Below are 15058 nucleotides of genomic sequence, written 5' to 3' on the forward strand. Positions count from 1 at the left end.
ATGGACCAGACTGCTATCATAGAATGAACCAGACTGCTATCACAGAATGAACAAGAATCCTATAGTAAAATGAACCAGACTGCTATCACAGAATGAACCAGACTGCTATCACAGAATGAACCAGAATCCTATAGTAAAATGAACCAGACTGCTATCGTAGAATGGACCAGACTGCTATCACAGAATGAACCAGAGTGCTATAGTAAAATGGACCAGACTGCTATCACAGAATGAACCAGAGTGCTATAGTAAAATGGACCAGACTGCTATCACAGAATGAACCACACTGCTATCACAGAATGAACCAGAATCCTATAGTAAAATGAACCAGACTGCTATCGTAGAATGGACCAGACTGCTATCACAGAATGAACCAGAGTGCTATAGTAAAATGGACCAGACTGCTATCACAGAATGAACCACAGTGCTATAGTAAAATGGACCAGACTGCTATCACAGAATGAACCAGACTGCTATCACAGAATGAACCAGAATCCTATAGTAAAATGAACCAGACTGCTATCATAGAATGGACCAGACTGCTATCACAGAATGAACCAGAGTACTATAGTAAAATGGACCAGACTGCTATCATAGAATGAACCAGACTGCTATCACAGAATGAACCAGAATCCTATAGTAAAATGAACCAGACTGCTATCACAGAATGAACCAGACTGCTATCACAGAATGAACCAGAATCCTATAGTAAAATGAACCAGACTGCTATCGTAGAATGGACCAGACTGCTATCACAGAATGAACCAGAGTGCTATAGTAAAATGGACCAGACTGCTATCACAGAATGAACCAGAGTGCTATAGTAAAATGGACCAGACTGATATCACAGAATGAACCAGAGTTCTATAGTAAAATGGACCAGACTGCTATCATAGAATGCACCAGACTGCTATCATAGAATGAACCAGAGGGCTATTGTAGAATGGACCAGACTGCTATCGTAGAATGGACAAGAGAGCTATCATCCACTTGATGGAGCACTATTGAAGAATGGACAAGAGTGCTATTGTTTATTGGGCCACAGTGCTATCATAGAATGGACTACAGTGCTATAGTAGAATGGACTACAGTTGTATCATTGAATGGACCATAGAGCTATAGTACAATGGACCAGAGTGCTATTGTAGAATTAACTGGAGTGCTATCGTAGAATGGACCAGACTGCTATCGTAGAATGGACCAGAGTGCTATTGTAGAATTAACTGGAGTGCTATTGTAGAATGGACCAGACTGCTATCGTAGAATGGACCAGGCTGCTATCATCCACTTGATGGAGCACTATTGAAGAATGGACAAGAGTGCTATTGTTTAATGGGCCACAGTGCTATCATAGAATGGACTACAGTGCTATAGTAGAATGGACTACAGTTGTATCATTGAATGGACCATAGAGCTATAGTACAATGGACCAGAGTGTTATTGTGAAATGGACCAGAGTGCTATTGCAAAATGGACCATAGTGCTATCATAGAATGGACCAGATTGCTATTGTAGAATGGATGAGAGTGCTATCATAGAATGGACCAGAGTGCTTTGGTAGAATGGACTAGAGTGCTATCATAGAATGGACCAGAGAGCTATTGTAGAGAGCCATTGTAGAGTAAAAAAACAAGAGAGCTATTGTAGAATCGACCAGAGAGCTATTGTAGAACTGACCAGAGAGACATTGTAGAATCGATCAAGAGAGTTGTTGTAGAATCGGCTAGAGAGCTATTGTAGAATTGACCAGAGACTATTGTAGAATCAACCAGAGAGCTATTTAGAATCGATCAGAGAGCTATTGTAGAATTGACCAGAGAGCTATTGTAGAATCGCCCAGAGAGCTATGGTAGAATTGACCAGAAGGCTATTGTAGAATTGACCGAGAGCTAATGTGGAATCAACCAGAGCCATTGTAGAATCAACCAGAAAGACATTGTAGAATCGACAAGAGAGCTAATGTAGAATCGACAAGAGGGCTATTGTAGAATTGACCAGACACCCATTGTAGCACTGACCAGAGAGCTATTGTAAAATCGACCAGAGGGCTATTGTAGAATCGACCAGAGAGCTATTGTAGAATTGACCAAAGAGACATTGTAGAATGGATCAAGAGAGCTATTGTAGAATAGACCAGAGAGCTAATGTGGAATCAACCAGACAGCCATTGGAGAATCGACCAGAGAGACATTGTAGAATGGACAAGAGAGACATTGTACAATTGACAAGAGAGCTATTGTAGAATCGACCAGAGAGCCATTGTAAATCGACCAGAAAGACATTGTAGAATCGACCAGAGACTATTGTAGAATCAACCAGAGAGCTATTTAGAATCGACCAGCGAGCTATTGAAGAATCGACAAGCGAGCTATTGTAGAATCGGCCAGAGAGCTATTGTGGAATCGACTAGATGGCTATTGTAGAATTGACCAGAGAGCTCTTGTAGAATTGGCCAGAAAGCTATTGTAGGATCGACCAGAGAGACATTGTAGAATCGACCAGAGAGCTATTGCACAATTGACCAGAGAACTATTGTAGAATCAAGAAGAGAGGCACCGTAGAATCAACCAGAGAGCTATTGTAGAATCGACAAGAGAGCCATAGTAGAATTGACCAGAGAGCTATTGTAGAATCACCCAGAGAGCTATTGTAGAATCAACCAGAGAGCTCTTGTGGAATTGGCCAGAGAGCTATTGTAGGATCGACCAGAGAGTCATTGTAGAATCGACCAGAGAGCTATTGTACAATCGACCAGAGAGACATTGTAGAACAGACCAGAGAGCTATTATAGAATCAACCAGAGAGCCATTGTAGAATTGGCCAGAGAGACATTGTAGAGTCGAGAAGAGAGACACTGTAGAATCGACAAGAGAGCTACTGCAGAATCTATGATAGAGGTATTGTAGAATTGACCAGAGAGTCATTGTAGAAGTGACCAGAGAGCTATTGTAGAATCGATCAGAGACACAATGTAGAATTGACAAGAGAGCTATTGATGAATCGACCAGAGAGCTATTGTAGAATCAAGAAGAGAGGCACTGTAGAATCAACCAGAGAGCTATTGTAGAATCGACAAGAGAGCCATTGTAGAAATGACCAGAGAGCTATTGTAGAATCACTGAGAGAGCTATTGTAGAGTCGACCAGAGAGCCATTGTAGAATTGACCAGAGAGACATTGTAGAATCAACAAGAGAGCTGTTGTAGAATCGACAAGAGAGCTGTTGTACAACTGACCAGAGAGACATTGTAGAATCAATCAAGAGAGCTATTGTAGAATTGACCAGAGATCTATTGTAGAATCGACCAGAGAGATATTGAAGAACTGACCAGAGAGACATTGTAAAATCGATTGAGAGAGCTGTTATAGAATCAATCAAGAGAGCTATTGTAGTATTGGCCAGAGACTATTGTAAAATCAACCAGAGAGCTATTTAGAATCGACAAGAGAGCTATTGTAGAAACGACCAGAGAGCTATTGTAGAATGGACAAGAGAGCTATTGTAGAATTGACCAAAGAACTTTTGTAGAATTTACCAGAAGGCTATTGTAGAATTGACCGAAAGCTCTTGTAGAATTAGCTAGATTGTAGAATCGGTCAGAGAGCTATTGTACAATTGACCAGAGAGACATTGTAGAATCGACAAGAGACCTGTTGTTGATTTGACCAGAGAGCTATTGTAGAATTGACCAAAGAGACATTGTAGAATGGCTCAAGAGAGCTATTGTAGAATTGAGCAAAGAGCTATTGTAGAATCAACCAGAGAGACATTGTAGAATCGACAAGTGAGACATTGTAGAATCGACAACAGGAGAGCTATTGTAGAATCAACAAGAGAGCTATTGTAGCATTGACCAGAGAGACGTTGTAGAATCTACCAGAGAGACATTGTAGAATCGACCAGAGAGCTATTGTAGAAACGACCAGAGAGACTTAGTAGAATTGCCCAGAGACTATTGTAGACTCAACCAGAGAGCTATTGTAGAATTGAGAAGAGAGCTATTGTAGAATTGATTAGAAGGTTATTGTAGAATTAACCAGAGAGGTCTTGTAGAATTTGCTAGAAAGCTATTGTAGAATTGACCAGAGAGCCATTGTAGACTCGACCAGAGAGCTATTGTACAATCGACCAGAGAGCTATTGTAGAATCGACCAGAGACACATTGTAGAATCAACCAGAGAGCCATTGTAGAATTGACCAGAGAGACAATGTAGAATCGACAAGAGAGCTTTTGTAGAATCTACCAGAGAGCTATTGTAGAATTGACCAGAGAGCCATTGTAGAATCGACCAGAGAGACATTGTAGAACTGACAAGAGAGAAATTGTAGAATCGACAAGAGAGCTACTGTAGAATCGAGAAGAGAGCTATTGTAGAATTGACCAGAGAGTCATTGTAGAATTGACCAGAGAGCTATTGTAGAATCGACTAGAGAAACATTGTAGAATTGACAAGTGAGCTATTGTAGAATCGACTAGAGAAACATTGTAGAATTGACAAGTGAGCTATTGTAGAATCGGCCAGAGAGCTATTGTAGAATCGATAAGAGAGTCACTGTAGAATCAACCAGAGAGCTATTGTAGAATCGAGAAGAGAGCCGTTGTAGATTTGACCAGAGAGCTATTGTAGAATCGACCAGGGAGCTATTGCAGAATCGACCAGAGAAGCATTGTAGAATCAACAAGAGAGCTGTTATAGAATCGACCAGAGAGCTGTTGTAGAATCGACCAGAGAGCTATTGTAGGATCAACCAGAGAGCTATTATAGAATCGACTAGAGAGCTATTGTAGAAATGATCAGAGAGCTGTCATGGTTTTGACTTGAGTGCTGTTGCAGAACCACCCACGCTTCTATTACAGACTGAACCAGAGGACTATTGTAGAACCAGCCAGAGCTCTATTTAGAACTTACCTTAGTATTTCATGGAAATCACAAGAGCTATACCACAGTGCAGACCACAACGGTATTGCAGAATGGATCTGAGTGTCATCACCCAATAACCTGCTGGCTTTTATAGAATCACGCACTGCTCTATGATAGAACACATCATGGTGCTATTGTAAAATCCAGCACAGCACTAAGGAGACAGGTTACGGATGAGTGTAACTTGCGTATTTGCCTGTAACGTAATTATGCACAATTACCACAAAATCACCTGCATTTACTCGTTATTTGTGTGAGGAGCATAATCCAGCATTTAGCACTATTTTCTTAGCACAAATTGCACCCTTGTATCCAAAATGGGCCCAAAGATGCATCCATTTGTGCTTTCTAAGGCCAAAATTTAAGAGGGCCTAGCGCCTCCTGGTGCCACATTAGCGTATTTTTTATGACACTAATGTAGGTCAATGGGGGCAAATTCTCTGTGCCAGATTTACAAAGTGGTGCAATGCATGCATTGTGCCACTTTGTAAACCCATGCACCAAATTATGCCTGCGTCAGGTATAATGTATGCAAGAGGGGCGTTCCCCCATTAGGTGGGCTGAAAAAATGGTGTAAGGAAATCTAAGAGATTCCACTGCGCCATTTTTAGTGGCTATTTTTAATGCCTGCAGAGAGCAGGGTTTAAAAGGAGGCACAACATTAATTTTAATGGGCCCCAATGTATTCTGCAGGATTAGCGCCAATATTTTTGGTGCTAATCCTGCAATGTACTACAATAGCGTAAAAAATGTAGACCCTATTGTCCCTAACCTGTGCCATGGTGCGACATATGTTTAATACAGTGCACACATGGAGGCATTAGGGGGGCTCTGATGGGCGCAAGACATTTTTGTTTATTTTGGGCCTAAATTTGTTGTTCCTGTGTTCCTGTGGTAGAATATTTACCCCAAATTGCTCTTAATTACACAAGCAAGAATAATCGCATATCGAGTAATGTGAAATTGCCAAAATGACTCCAATTACTTCTGCGCAATTAAAATTTTACAGCAGCTCTGCAGGACAATCCTATATACTGGTGCCATGCATGCCAAAGGGCCACCAGCTCACACATGGTGGTCGCCTCACCCTATTGAAGATGGTGCCCACCCACTTACACCATGCAAGGTATAAAGTTCACAGGCAGGGAACACAGAAGAAATCTCCTCCAGTGTTAGGCCGTTTTTTAGTTTTTTTTGTATTGAAAAGTCCTGCTTTGGCGGACCCTTCACTGCCCTGTCAGGTGGGGGTCTCTCTCTAGGGTAGACAGTCCTCAGCCAGCGTGGCTGTGGCCATGGTGTATGCACCCTGGCGGGCCAGTGGGGTGGTCACCCGGGATTAAACAACCCCTAATCTCTTTGTATTGTTCTACAACCCTTGGACACGTTGCAACTCCCAAGTCACTGAGCTGAACCACTGAAACAATGTAACCATAGCAGGGACTCAATCAGGAGATTACTTCCTAATCCTGAACCAGTAGGAGGCGTCCGCACTGATATACAGATCCGCTTGCTCCCTCCATACACTACACCTCAACCCTGGAGAAACTGTGCCCAAACTGTAACCCAACGTAAAATAAAACAGAGGAATTACACAGAGCATTGGGCATAGTGATTTAGTGGAAGAAGAACACATATGTAAAATGAAGACAGAGTAAGGTGAGGATTATATTAACAAAGACATAGGAGACACACCCCAGGAATGACAGACATGACATTAAAATACAGCTAATACAAAATACAAATATCACCACACTACAGTCACTATAACGTGCAGAGAACTTTAATTTAACATTATCAACACTTGGAATTAAAGTGACATAAAATAACATGTATTCATAAATCCCACAAAGCTGGCATTACTTTCATGTAGCACAAAGCTATAAATTACAGCAGAATGAATGTCACCTCCCCCTGTGCCCTGGGGGTGGGGGTGCCACCGACCCTTACACTGAATGGAGCACCAGGGGGCTGAATACAGAACGGTCTTTGAATACTGCAGAAGCACTTTTTTGTACACGTCGCTGCTGCAGCCAGGACATCCCTTTCCTACTGGCCATGACTCCAGGGAGTTGTCCTTGTTCCCTTCATGGAAGACCTGAGAGAGAAGGGCTTCTCAGGCTGGCGAGGACCCCCCTTTCAGAGCCATGGTACCAGAATGTGGACAGAGGGTGTGCAGCCCGCAGCCTCAGAGCCCTGCTGCCTCAATGTGGCCACCTTGTCTCAAAAAAGTGCTACCTCAAATACGAACTGGGGCCGCCACATCTAAGAACCCTGCTACCTGAATGTGGTCATCTCATCTCAGAATAGTGGTACCTCAACATGAACTGGCTGCCTCATCTAAGAGCCCTGTGACCTCAACGTGGACATCTTGCCACAAAATGGTGCAACCTCAAGAAGAACTGGGGCTTCCCCATCTTTCTAGGAGTCCTGCAGTCTCAGTGTGGACATCTTGTCTTAAAGTAGTGCTACCTCAATATGAACTGGAGGTCTCCCATCTAAGAGCTGGTCACCTCGAAGTGGACTATAGACTGGGTTGGCCCATTAGTTGGAGATCCTTGTTATCGCAATGTGGTCTGGGAATGTCCTACCTTTTCCTCAGAGCCCTGTGACAATGCCTTGCAGCTCACACACATGTTAGCTCTCTATTACCATGGTATTCCTGTGATGATGCTCTGGAGCTCACACGCTAAAGCTCTCTCTTACCATAGTATTCCTGTGATGAGGCTCTGGAGCACGCACACCATAGCTCTCTATTACCCTGGTATCCCTGTGATAGTACTAAGGAGTGTGCACACTATAGCTCTCTATTACCATAGTATTCCTGTGATGATGCTCTGGAGCTCGCACACTATAGCTCTCTATTACCATAGTATTCCTGTGATGATGCTCTGGAGCTCGCACACTATAGCTCTATGTTACCCTGGTATTCCTGTGATGATGCACTGAAGCTGGCACGCTATAGCTCTATATTACCATGGTATTACTGTGATAATGATCTGGAGCCTGCACACTATGGCTCTCTATTACTATGGTATTCCTGTGATAGCTCTGTAGTTCGCACACTGTAGCTCTTTATTTCCATGGTATTCCTGTGATGATGCTCAAGAGCTCACACACTATGGCTCTCTATTACCATGGTATTCCTGTTATAGCGTCTGGAGCTCACACACTATGGCTCGCTATTACCATGGTATTATTGTGATAGCGCTCTGGAGCTCACACACTGTGGCTCTCTATTACCATGGAATTCCTGTGAGAGTGCTCTGGAACTCGCACATTATGGCTCTCTATTATTATGATATTCCTGTGATAGTGCTCTGGAGCTCACAGCCTATGGCTGTCTATTGCATGGTATTCCTGTGATAACACACACTATGGCTCTCTATTACCATGGTATTCCTGTGATAGCGTTCTAGAGTAAGCACAAGATAGCTCTCTTTTGCCATGGTATTACAGTGATAGTACCCTAGAGCTCGCACACAATAGCTCTCTATTACCATGGTATTCCTGTGATAGCGTTCTGGAGCTCGTACTCTATGGCTATTAGCACAGCATGCCTCTGATAGTGCTCTAGCGTCCGCACACTATGGTCCTCTATTACTATGGCATTCCTCTGAAAGCAGTCTGGAGCCCCCACACTATAGCTCTCTATTACCATGGTATTTCTGTTATAGTTCTCTGGAGCTTGCACACTATAGCTCTCTATTACCATGGTATTCCTGTGATAGCACTCTGGAGCTCGCATACTATGGCTCTCTATTACCATGGTATTCCTGAGATAGTGCTCTGGAGCTCACACTCTATGGCTGTTTATTGCTATCGTATTCCTGTGAGAGCATCCTGGAGCTTTCTCACTAAAGCTCTCTAATACCATGGTAGTCCTGTGATAGCGCTCTAGAGTATGCACAAGATAGCTCCCTATTGCTATGGTAGTCCTGTGATAGTGCTCTGGAGCTCGCACACTATAGCTCTCTATTACCATGGTATTCCTGTGATAGCGCTCTGAAGCTTCCACACTATGGCTCTCTATTACCATGGTATGTCTCTAATAGTGCTCTGGAGCTGGCACACTATGGCTCACTTTTACCATGGTATTCCTGTGACAGCACTCAGGAGCTGACACACTATAGCTCTCTATTACCATGGTATTCCTGTGATAGGGCTCTGAAGCTCGCACATGGTAGCCCTTTATTACCATGGTATTCCTGTGATAGCACTCTGGAGCTCGCATACTTTATCTCTCTATTACCATGGTATTCTTGTTATAGCTCTCTGGAGCTCGCATACTTTAGCTCTCTATTCCCATGGTATTCCTGTGATAACACTCTGGAGCTCGCACACTATGGCTCTCTATTGCCATGGTATTCCTGTGATGATGCTCTGGAGCTCACATACTATAACTCTATATTACAATGGTATTCCTGTGATGATGCTCTGGAGCTCACATACTATAACTCTATATTACCATGGTATTCCTGTGATGATGCTCTGGCCCTCGCACACCATAACTTTCTACTACCACGGTATTTTTGTGATAGCGCTCTGGAGCTCGCACTCTTTAGCTCAATATTACCATGGTATTCCTGTGACAGTGCCTTAAACCTTGCACACTATAGCTCTCTGTTACCATGGTATTCCTGTGACAGTGCCTTGCAGCTTGGACACTATGGCTCTCTATTACCATGGTATTCCTGTGATGATGCTACTGATCTCGCACACAGTAGTCCTCTATTACCCTGGTATCCCTGTGATAGCACTCTGGAGTGCGCACAATAGAGCTCTCTATTACTATAGCCATCCTGTGATGAGGCTCTGGAGCTCACACACTATAGCTCTCTATGACCATGGTATTCATATGACAGTGCCTTGGAACTCGCACACTATAGTTCTCTATTACCATGGTATTCCTGTGATAGCACTCTGGAGCTCACACACTTTAGCTCTTTATTACCCTAGTATTCCTGTGATAGAACTCTGGAGCTCGCACACCATGGCTCTGTATTACAAAGGTGTTTCTGTGATGATGCTCTGAAGCTTGGACTTTATAGCTCTCTCAAACAATGGTATTCCTGTGATGATGCTCTAGAGCTCACACTAGGGCTCTCTATTACCATGGTATATCTGTGATAGAGCCCCGGAGCTTGCACACTATTGCTCTCTATTACCATGGTATTCCTGTGATAGCACTCTAGAGGTCGTACACTATGGCTCTCAATTAACATAGTATTCCTGTTATGATGCTCTGGATAGCTCTCTATTACCATGGTAATCCTGAATTGGTGCTCTGGAGCTTGCACACTATGACTCTTTATTGCCATGGTATTCCTGTGATAGCAATCTCTGGAGCTCACCCACTTTAGCTCAATACTACCATGGTATTCCTGTGACAGTGCCTTGCAGCTCACACATCATAGCTCTCTATTACTATGGTTTTCCTGTGATGATGCTCTGGAGCTCGCACACAAAGGCTCTCTATTTTCATGGTATTCCTGTGATAGTGCTCTGGAGCTCGCACACTATGACTCTCTATTACCAAGGTATTCCTGTGACAGTGCTCTGGAGCTCGCTCACTATGGCTCTCTATTACCATGGTATTCCTGTGATAGTGCTCTGGAGCTCGCACACTATGACTCTCTATTACCAAGGTATTTCGGTGATAGTGCTCTTGAGCTTGTAAACTGTAGCCCTCTATTACCATGGTATTCCTGTGAGAGCAATCTCTGGAGCTCACACACTTTAGCTCACTATTACCATGGTGTCCCTGTGACAGTGCCTTGCAGCTCCCACACTATAGCTCTCCATTACTATGGTATTCCTGTGATGATGCTCTGGAGCTCGCACACAAAGGCTCTCTATTATCATGGTATGCCTGTGATAGTATCTGGAGCTCACACACTATGGCTCTCTATTACCCTGGTATTCCTGTGATAGTGCACTGGAGCTCGCACACTATGACTCTCTATTACCAAGGTATTTCGGTGTTAGTGCTCTTGAGCTTGAACACTGTAGCCCTCTATTACCATGATATTCCTGTGATAGCGTTCTGGAGCTTGCACACTATAACTCTCTATTAACATGGTATTCATCTGATAATGCTCTGGAGCTCACACACTATAGCTCTCTATTACCATGGTATTCCTGTGATTGCGCTCTGGAGCATGCACACTTTCGCACAATATTACCATGGTATTCCTTTGATGATGCTCTAGAGCTCACCCACTATAGCTCTCTATTATCATGGTATTCCTGTGATGATGCTCTGGAGCTCACCCACTATAGTTCTCTATCACCATGGTATATCTGTGATAGAGCTCTGGAGCTCACACACTAAAGCTCGCTATTACCATGGTATTCCTGTGATGATGTTCTGGAGCTCACACACTAAAGCTCGCTATTACCATGGTATTCCTGTGATGATGTTCTGGAGCTCACACACTATAGCTCTCTATTACCACGGTATTCCTGTGACAGTGCCTTGCAGCTCGCACACTATAGCTCTATATTACCTTGGTATTCCTGTGATAGTGCTCTAGAGCTCACCCACTATGGCTCTATATTACCATGGTATTCCTGTTATAGGGCTCTGGAGTTTGCATACTATAGCTCTCTATTACCATGGTATTCCTGTGACAGTGCCTTGCAGCTCGCGTACTATAGCTCTCTATTACCACGGTATTCTTGTGATGAGGCTCTGGAGCTCCCACACTATGGCTCACTATTATCATGCTACCCCGGTGGCAGTACTCTGGAGCTAGCATAGTATATCTCAGCATTACTACGGCATTTCTGTGAGAGTGCTCTGGATTTGGTAGACTACAGCTAAGAATTACCACAGTATTCTTTTGACAATGCTGTGGAATTGACACACTTTAGATGGCATTACTGCAGCATTCCTTGTGATAATGCTTGTAATCTGACACAGTGTAGCCCAGTATTACCATAGTATACCTCTGATAGTGACCCAGGGTTGGGCAGTAGTAATATTAGGATCTCTGGAGTGCAGTGATCCTGTGGTGGGCATTGAACTGAGAGATTCTGAAAGTAGCATCCTGAAACTCTGTGCAGGGCAATTGTTTCTAGGGGCACTACTAGGGGACGGTGAGCACGCTCTAAGAGCAGTGACCCAAGCTGCACTGAGAGCAGTAATCTGTGAAGCACTGAAAACAGTAACCAGTGATTTCCTTTAAGAGTAACCTTGTGTTTTCTGTGAGAGTTCCCTAAGAGCATCATTGTGATGTTTGCTGGGACAAGTGCCCTGGTTGATGTTGTGGGGTGCTCAGGTTATGCTAATGTGGGGGTGACCTGGGAGCAGTACTCTGGGGTGCTCTGAGATCAGTGACTTTAGATACTCTAAGAACAGTGACCTGAGGTGCCCTTAGAGCAGAGTTCTATTGCACAGTAACCAGAAGATGTCCAGAGCACTAACCAGGGGATGTCCTCAGCAGTAACCAGGTGACGTCCTCAGTAGTAACCAGGGGATGTACTCAGCAGTAACCAGGGGATGTCCTCAGCAGTAACTAGGGGATGTCCTCAGTAGTAAACATGGGATGTTCTCAGCAGTAACCAGGGAATGTCTTTAGCAGTAACCGTGGAATGTCCTCAGCAGAAAATAAGGGATGTCCTCAGCAGTGAGCAGGGGATGTCCTCTGCAATAACCAGGGCTATCCAGAGCAATAACCAGGGGATGTCCACAGCAGTTACCAGGGGATGTCTTGAGCAGTAATCAGGGTCACCTGTGGCTATGTTGTGACAGCATGTCACTTGATGGATATCCTAAGAACTCTGGTAGCTGGGGTTCTAAGAAGAGCAGTAGTGTGGGGGTGCCCTGAGAGCAGTAACCTGGCATGCTCGAAGAACAGTAATCTATCATCTCTTAGTACAATTATATGGGGTGTCCTGTGAGCAGTTACTTGGGATGCCTGGAAAGCATTGACTGGGACTCTCTAAACTATTTACTCTGGGATGTCTTGAGGGCAGTCACCTGGAAATTCCTAACAGCAGTAGCCTGGTAGCATTGACCTGAAGTGCCTTGATAGCAGTGACCTGTGATACCCGGATAGCTGTGACTTGGTGTGTCCTAAGAACAGTAGCCTAGGATGCCCTAAAAGCAGTGCCCTGAGAGCATAGACCTGTGGTGCCATGATAGCTGTAGCCTGGTGTGTCTTGATAGTTGTGGCCTGGCATGTCCTGAGAGCAGTAGCCTGGGATGCCCTGAAAGCAGTAACCTAGGAGCATTGAACTAGGGAGCCCTGATAGCTATGACCTGGCGTGCTCTGATAGCTGTGGCCTGGCGTGCCCTGATAGCTGTGTCCCGGTGTGCCCAGATAGCTGTGACCCAGTGTGTTCTAAGGGCAGTAGCCTGGGATGTCCTAAAGGTATAGCCTAGGATGCCCTAAAAGCAGTGTGACCTGACATCATTGACCTGGGGTGCCCCAATAGCTGTGGTCTGGTGTGTCCTGAGAGCAGTAGCCTAGTGTACAGTAAAATAAGTGACCAAGGAGCATTGACCTGTGGTGCCCTGATAGCTGTGGCCTGGCGTGTCTTGATAGTTGTGGCCTGGCATGTACTGAGAGCAGTAGCCTGGGAAGCCCTAAATGTAGTTACTTAGGAGCACTGACCTAGAGAGCCCTGATAGCTATGGCCTGGCGTGTCCTGATAGCTGTGGCCTGGCATACCCCGATATCTGTGACCCAGTGTATCCTGAGAGCAGTAGCCTGAAATGTCCTTAAGTTATAGTCTAAGATGCCTTAAAAGCAGTGTGACCTGAGATTATTGGCCTGGGGTGCCCTGATAGCTGTGGCCTGGCATGGGCTGAGAGCAGTAGCCTGGGATGCCTTTAAATCAGTAAGCTGGGGTGACCCATAAGAGTCTCCTCCATCCTCAGAATGGCCCTTGAGTCTAGCTCATCTTCTTGGCCACTGTCACGTAGGTGCGCTCAATCTCCTCATCCGCCGGGCACGTGTGGCTGAACTCATCTCGGGCGTAGGCGTTCTTCAGGTAGCGCCAGACCCCGCTCATTTCTGCTGGGATCTCAAAGTTGCGGTATTTCTTTGCGGCGACCTACAGGAGGGACAGACAAGTTATTGCTGCACATGCAGAGGCTACAGATGGAAATTGATGTCAATGAAGGCCAGCTGGTCCCTGAGCACATTGACTCACACCTATCATGACACACTCAAGGGCTATATCTGAAAAAATGTCTTCCTTTTGAGAGGCCTAACTACAGCGTTCATTCCCTGCTCCTAGCATGTTCCCTTTCCTGCTTGTTGTACCCTGTTTGGTCTTCTGTGGATGCCCTAAGTAATGTCCAAGCTACAGCTTCTTCCTCTTTGATGAGGATGAGTGCAAGGAGAGCTCCCCAGGGTATTTCGGATTTAGGTGCAGCTAGGCAGTCATGGAGTGCCATTGTCACTAAAACTACAAGAACCAGCTGCCGATGTGAGCTCACTGAAGGTTAAAGCCTAAAGAAGAGAAAAAGAGGCCATTGAAACTCTGTGAGCACCCCCAGAACTGGCCTGGCAGTGGTAATCAGTGATGTATCAAGACTCTTGATCAACGCAAACACATATGAAATATTAAGTCCAGCACATTTACTGTTAAGTGCCTAGTATCATGGCAGATATCCAGGGGCCTATTTATGAGCTGGTTTGCATCGTTCTTGCACCATGCAACTCTGTGCAAAAGTGACGCAAACCTTACAAGTGATTTATGGAGCCACGCAAGGCTTCTTTGCGTGGCTCCATAAATCTGGAGTAAGGTAACGCAGCACAAAACACTGCTTTGCCTCACTCTGCCTTGGGAAGGTGTTCCTTGGGCTTTGCGTGGGTGTTTTCATGCAACTCCCATGGTTCTTGACGCATTCCCAGATTTATCAGGAATAGTAAACCTGGAATACAGTAAAACGTTGCAGCTTTTCAAGCGAGGCGTACGAGGGGAAATATCTTTGTTTCTCCCTGTTACTTCATCTTTCTGCGTGTGCGGAATTCTGCAGCACACATATAATAAGGAACATACCTCTCAAGTTTGTTTTTGGGCACAATTATGCATGCAACAGAGGCACATGGTGCCAGGGTGCCTGCGTTGGCACTAGGCCCCCAAAATGGCATCAGCGCAGGGAAAAAGGCAGGAATGCGCCA

The 15058-nt window shown here is 44.7% G+C and overlaps 1 protein-coding gene across 2 annotated transcripts in view; it reads right to left on the reverse strand.

Annotated features, from left to right (window-relative positions):
• Window positions 1-15058, reverse strand: part of CLIC2 (chloride intracellular channel 2) — a 284434-nt gene that overhangs the window by 174895 nt on the left and 94481 nt on the right. The window contains exon 6 of one of the 2 annotated variants that reach the window (XM_069212162.1): window positions 6687-13982. The exons of the other annotated variant lie outside the window; for it this stretch is intronic. Within the exon in view, the coding sequence (XP_069068263.1) occupies window positions 13821-13982 (162 nt within the window). The 3' untranslated portion in view covers window positions 6687-13820. Of the gene's footprint in view, window positions 1-6686; window positions 13983-15058 lie in introns of those variants that run through there. 2 annotated transcript variants of the gene reach the window in all.

This window comes from Pleurodeles waltl, chromosome 10 (assembly GCF_031143425.1).
Source record: "Pleurodeles waltl isolate 20211129_DDA chromosome 10, aPleWal1.hap1.20221129, whole genome shotgun sequence".
In the NCBI taxonomy this organism is placed as follows: Eukaryota; Metazoa; Chordata; class Amphibia; order Caudata; family Salamandridae; genus Pleurodeles; species Pleurodeles waltl.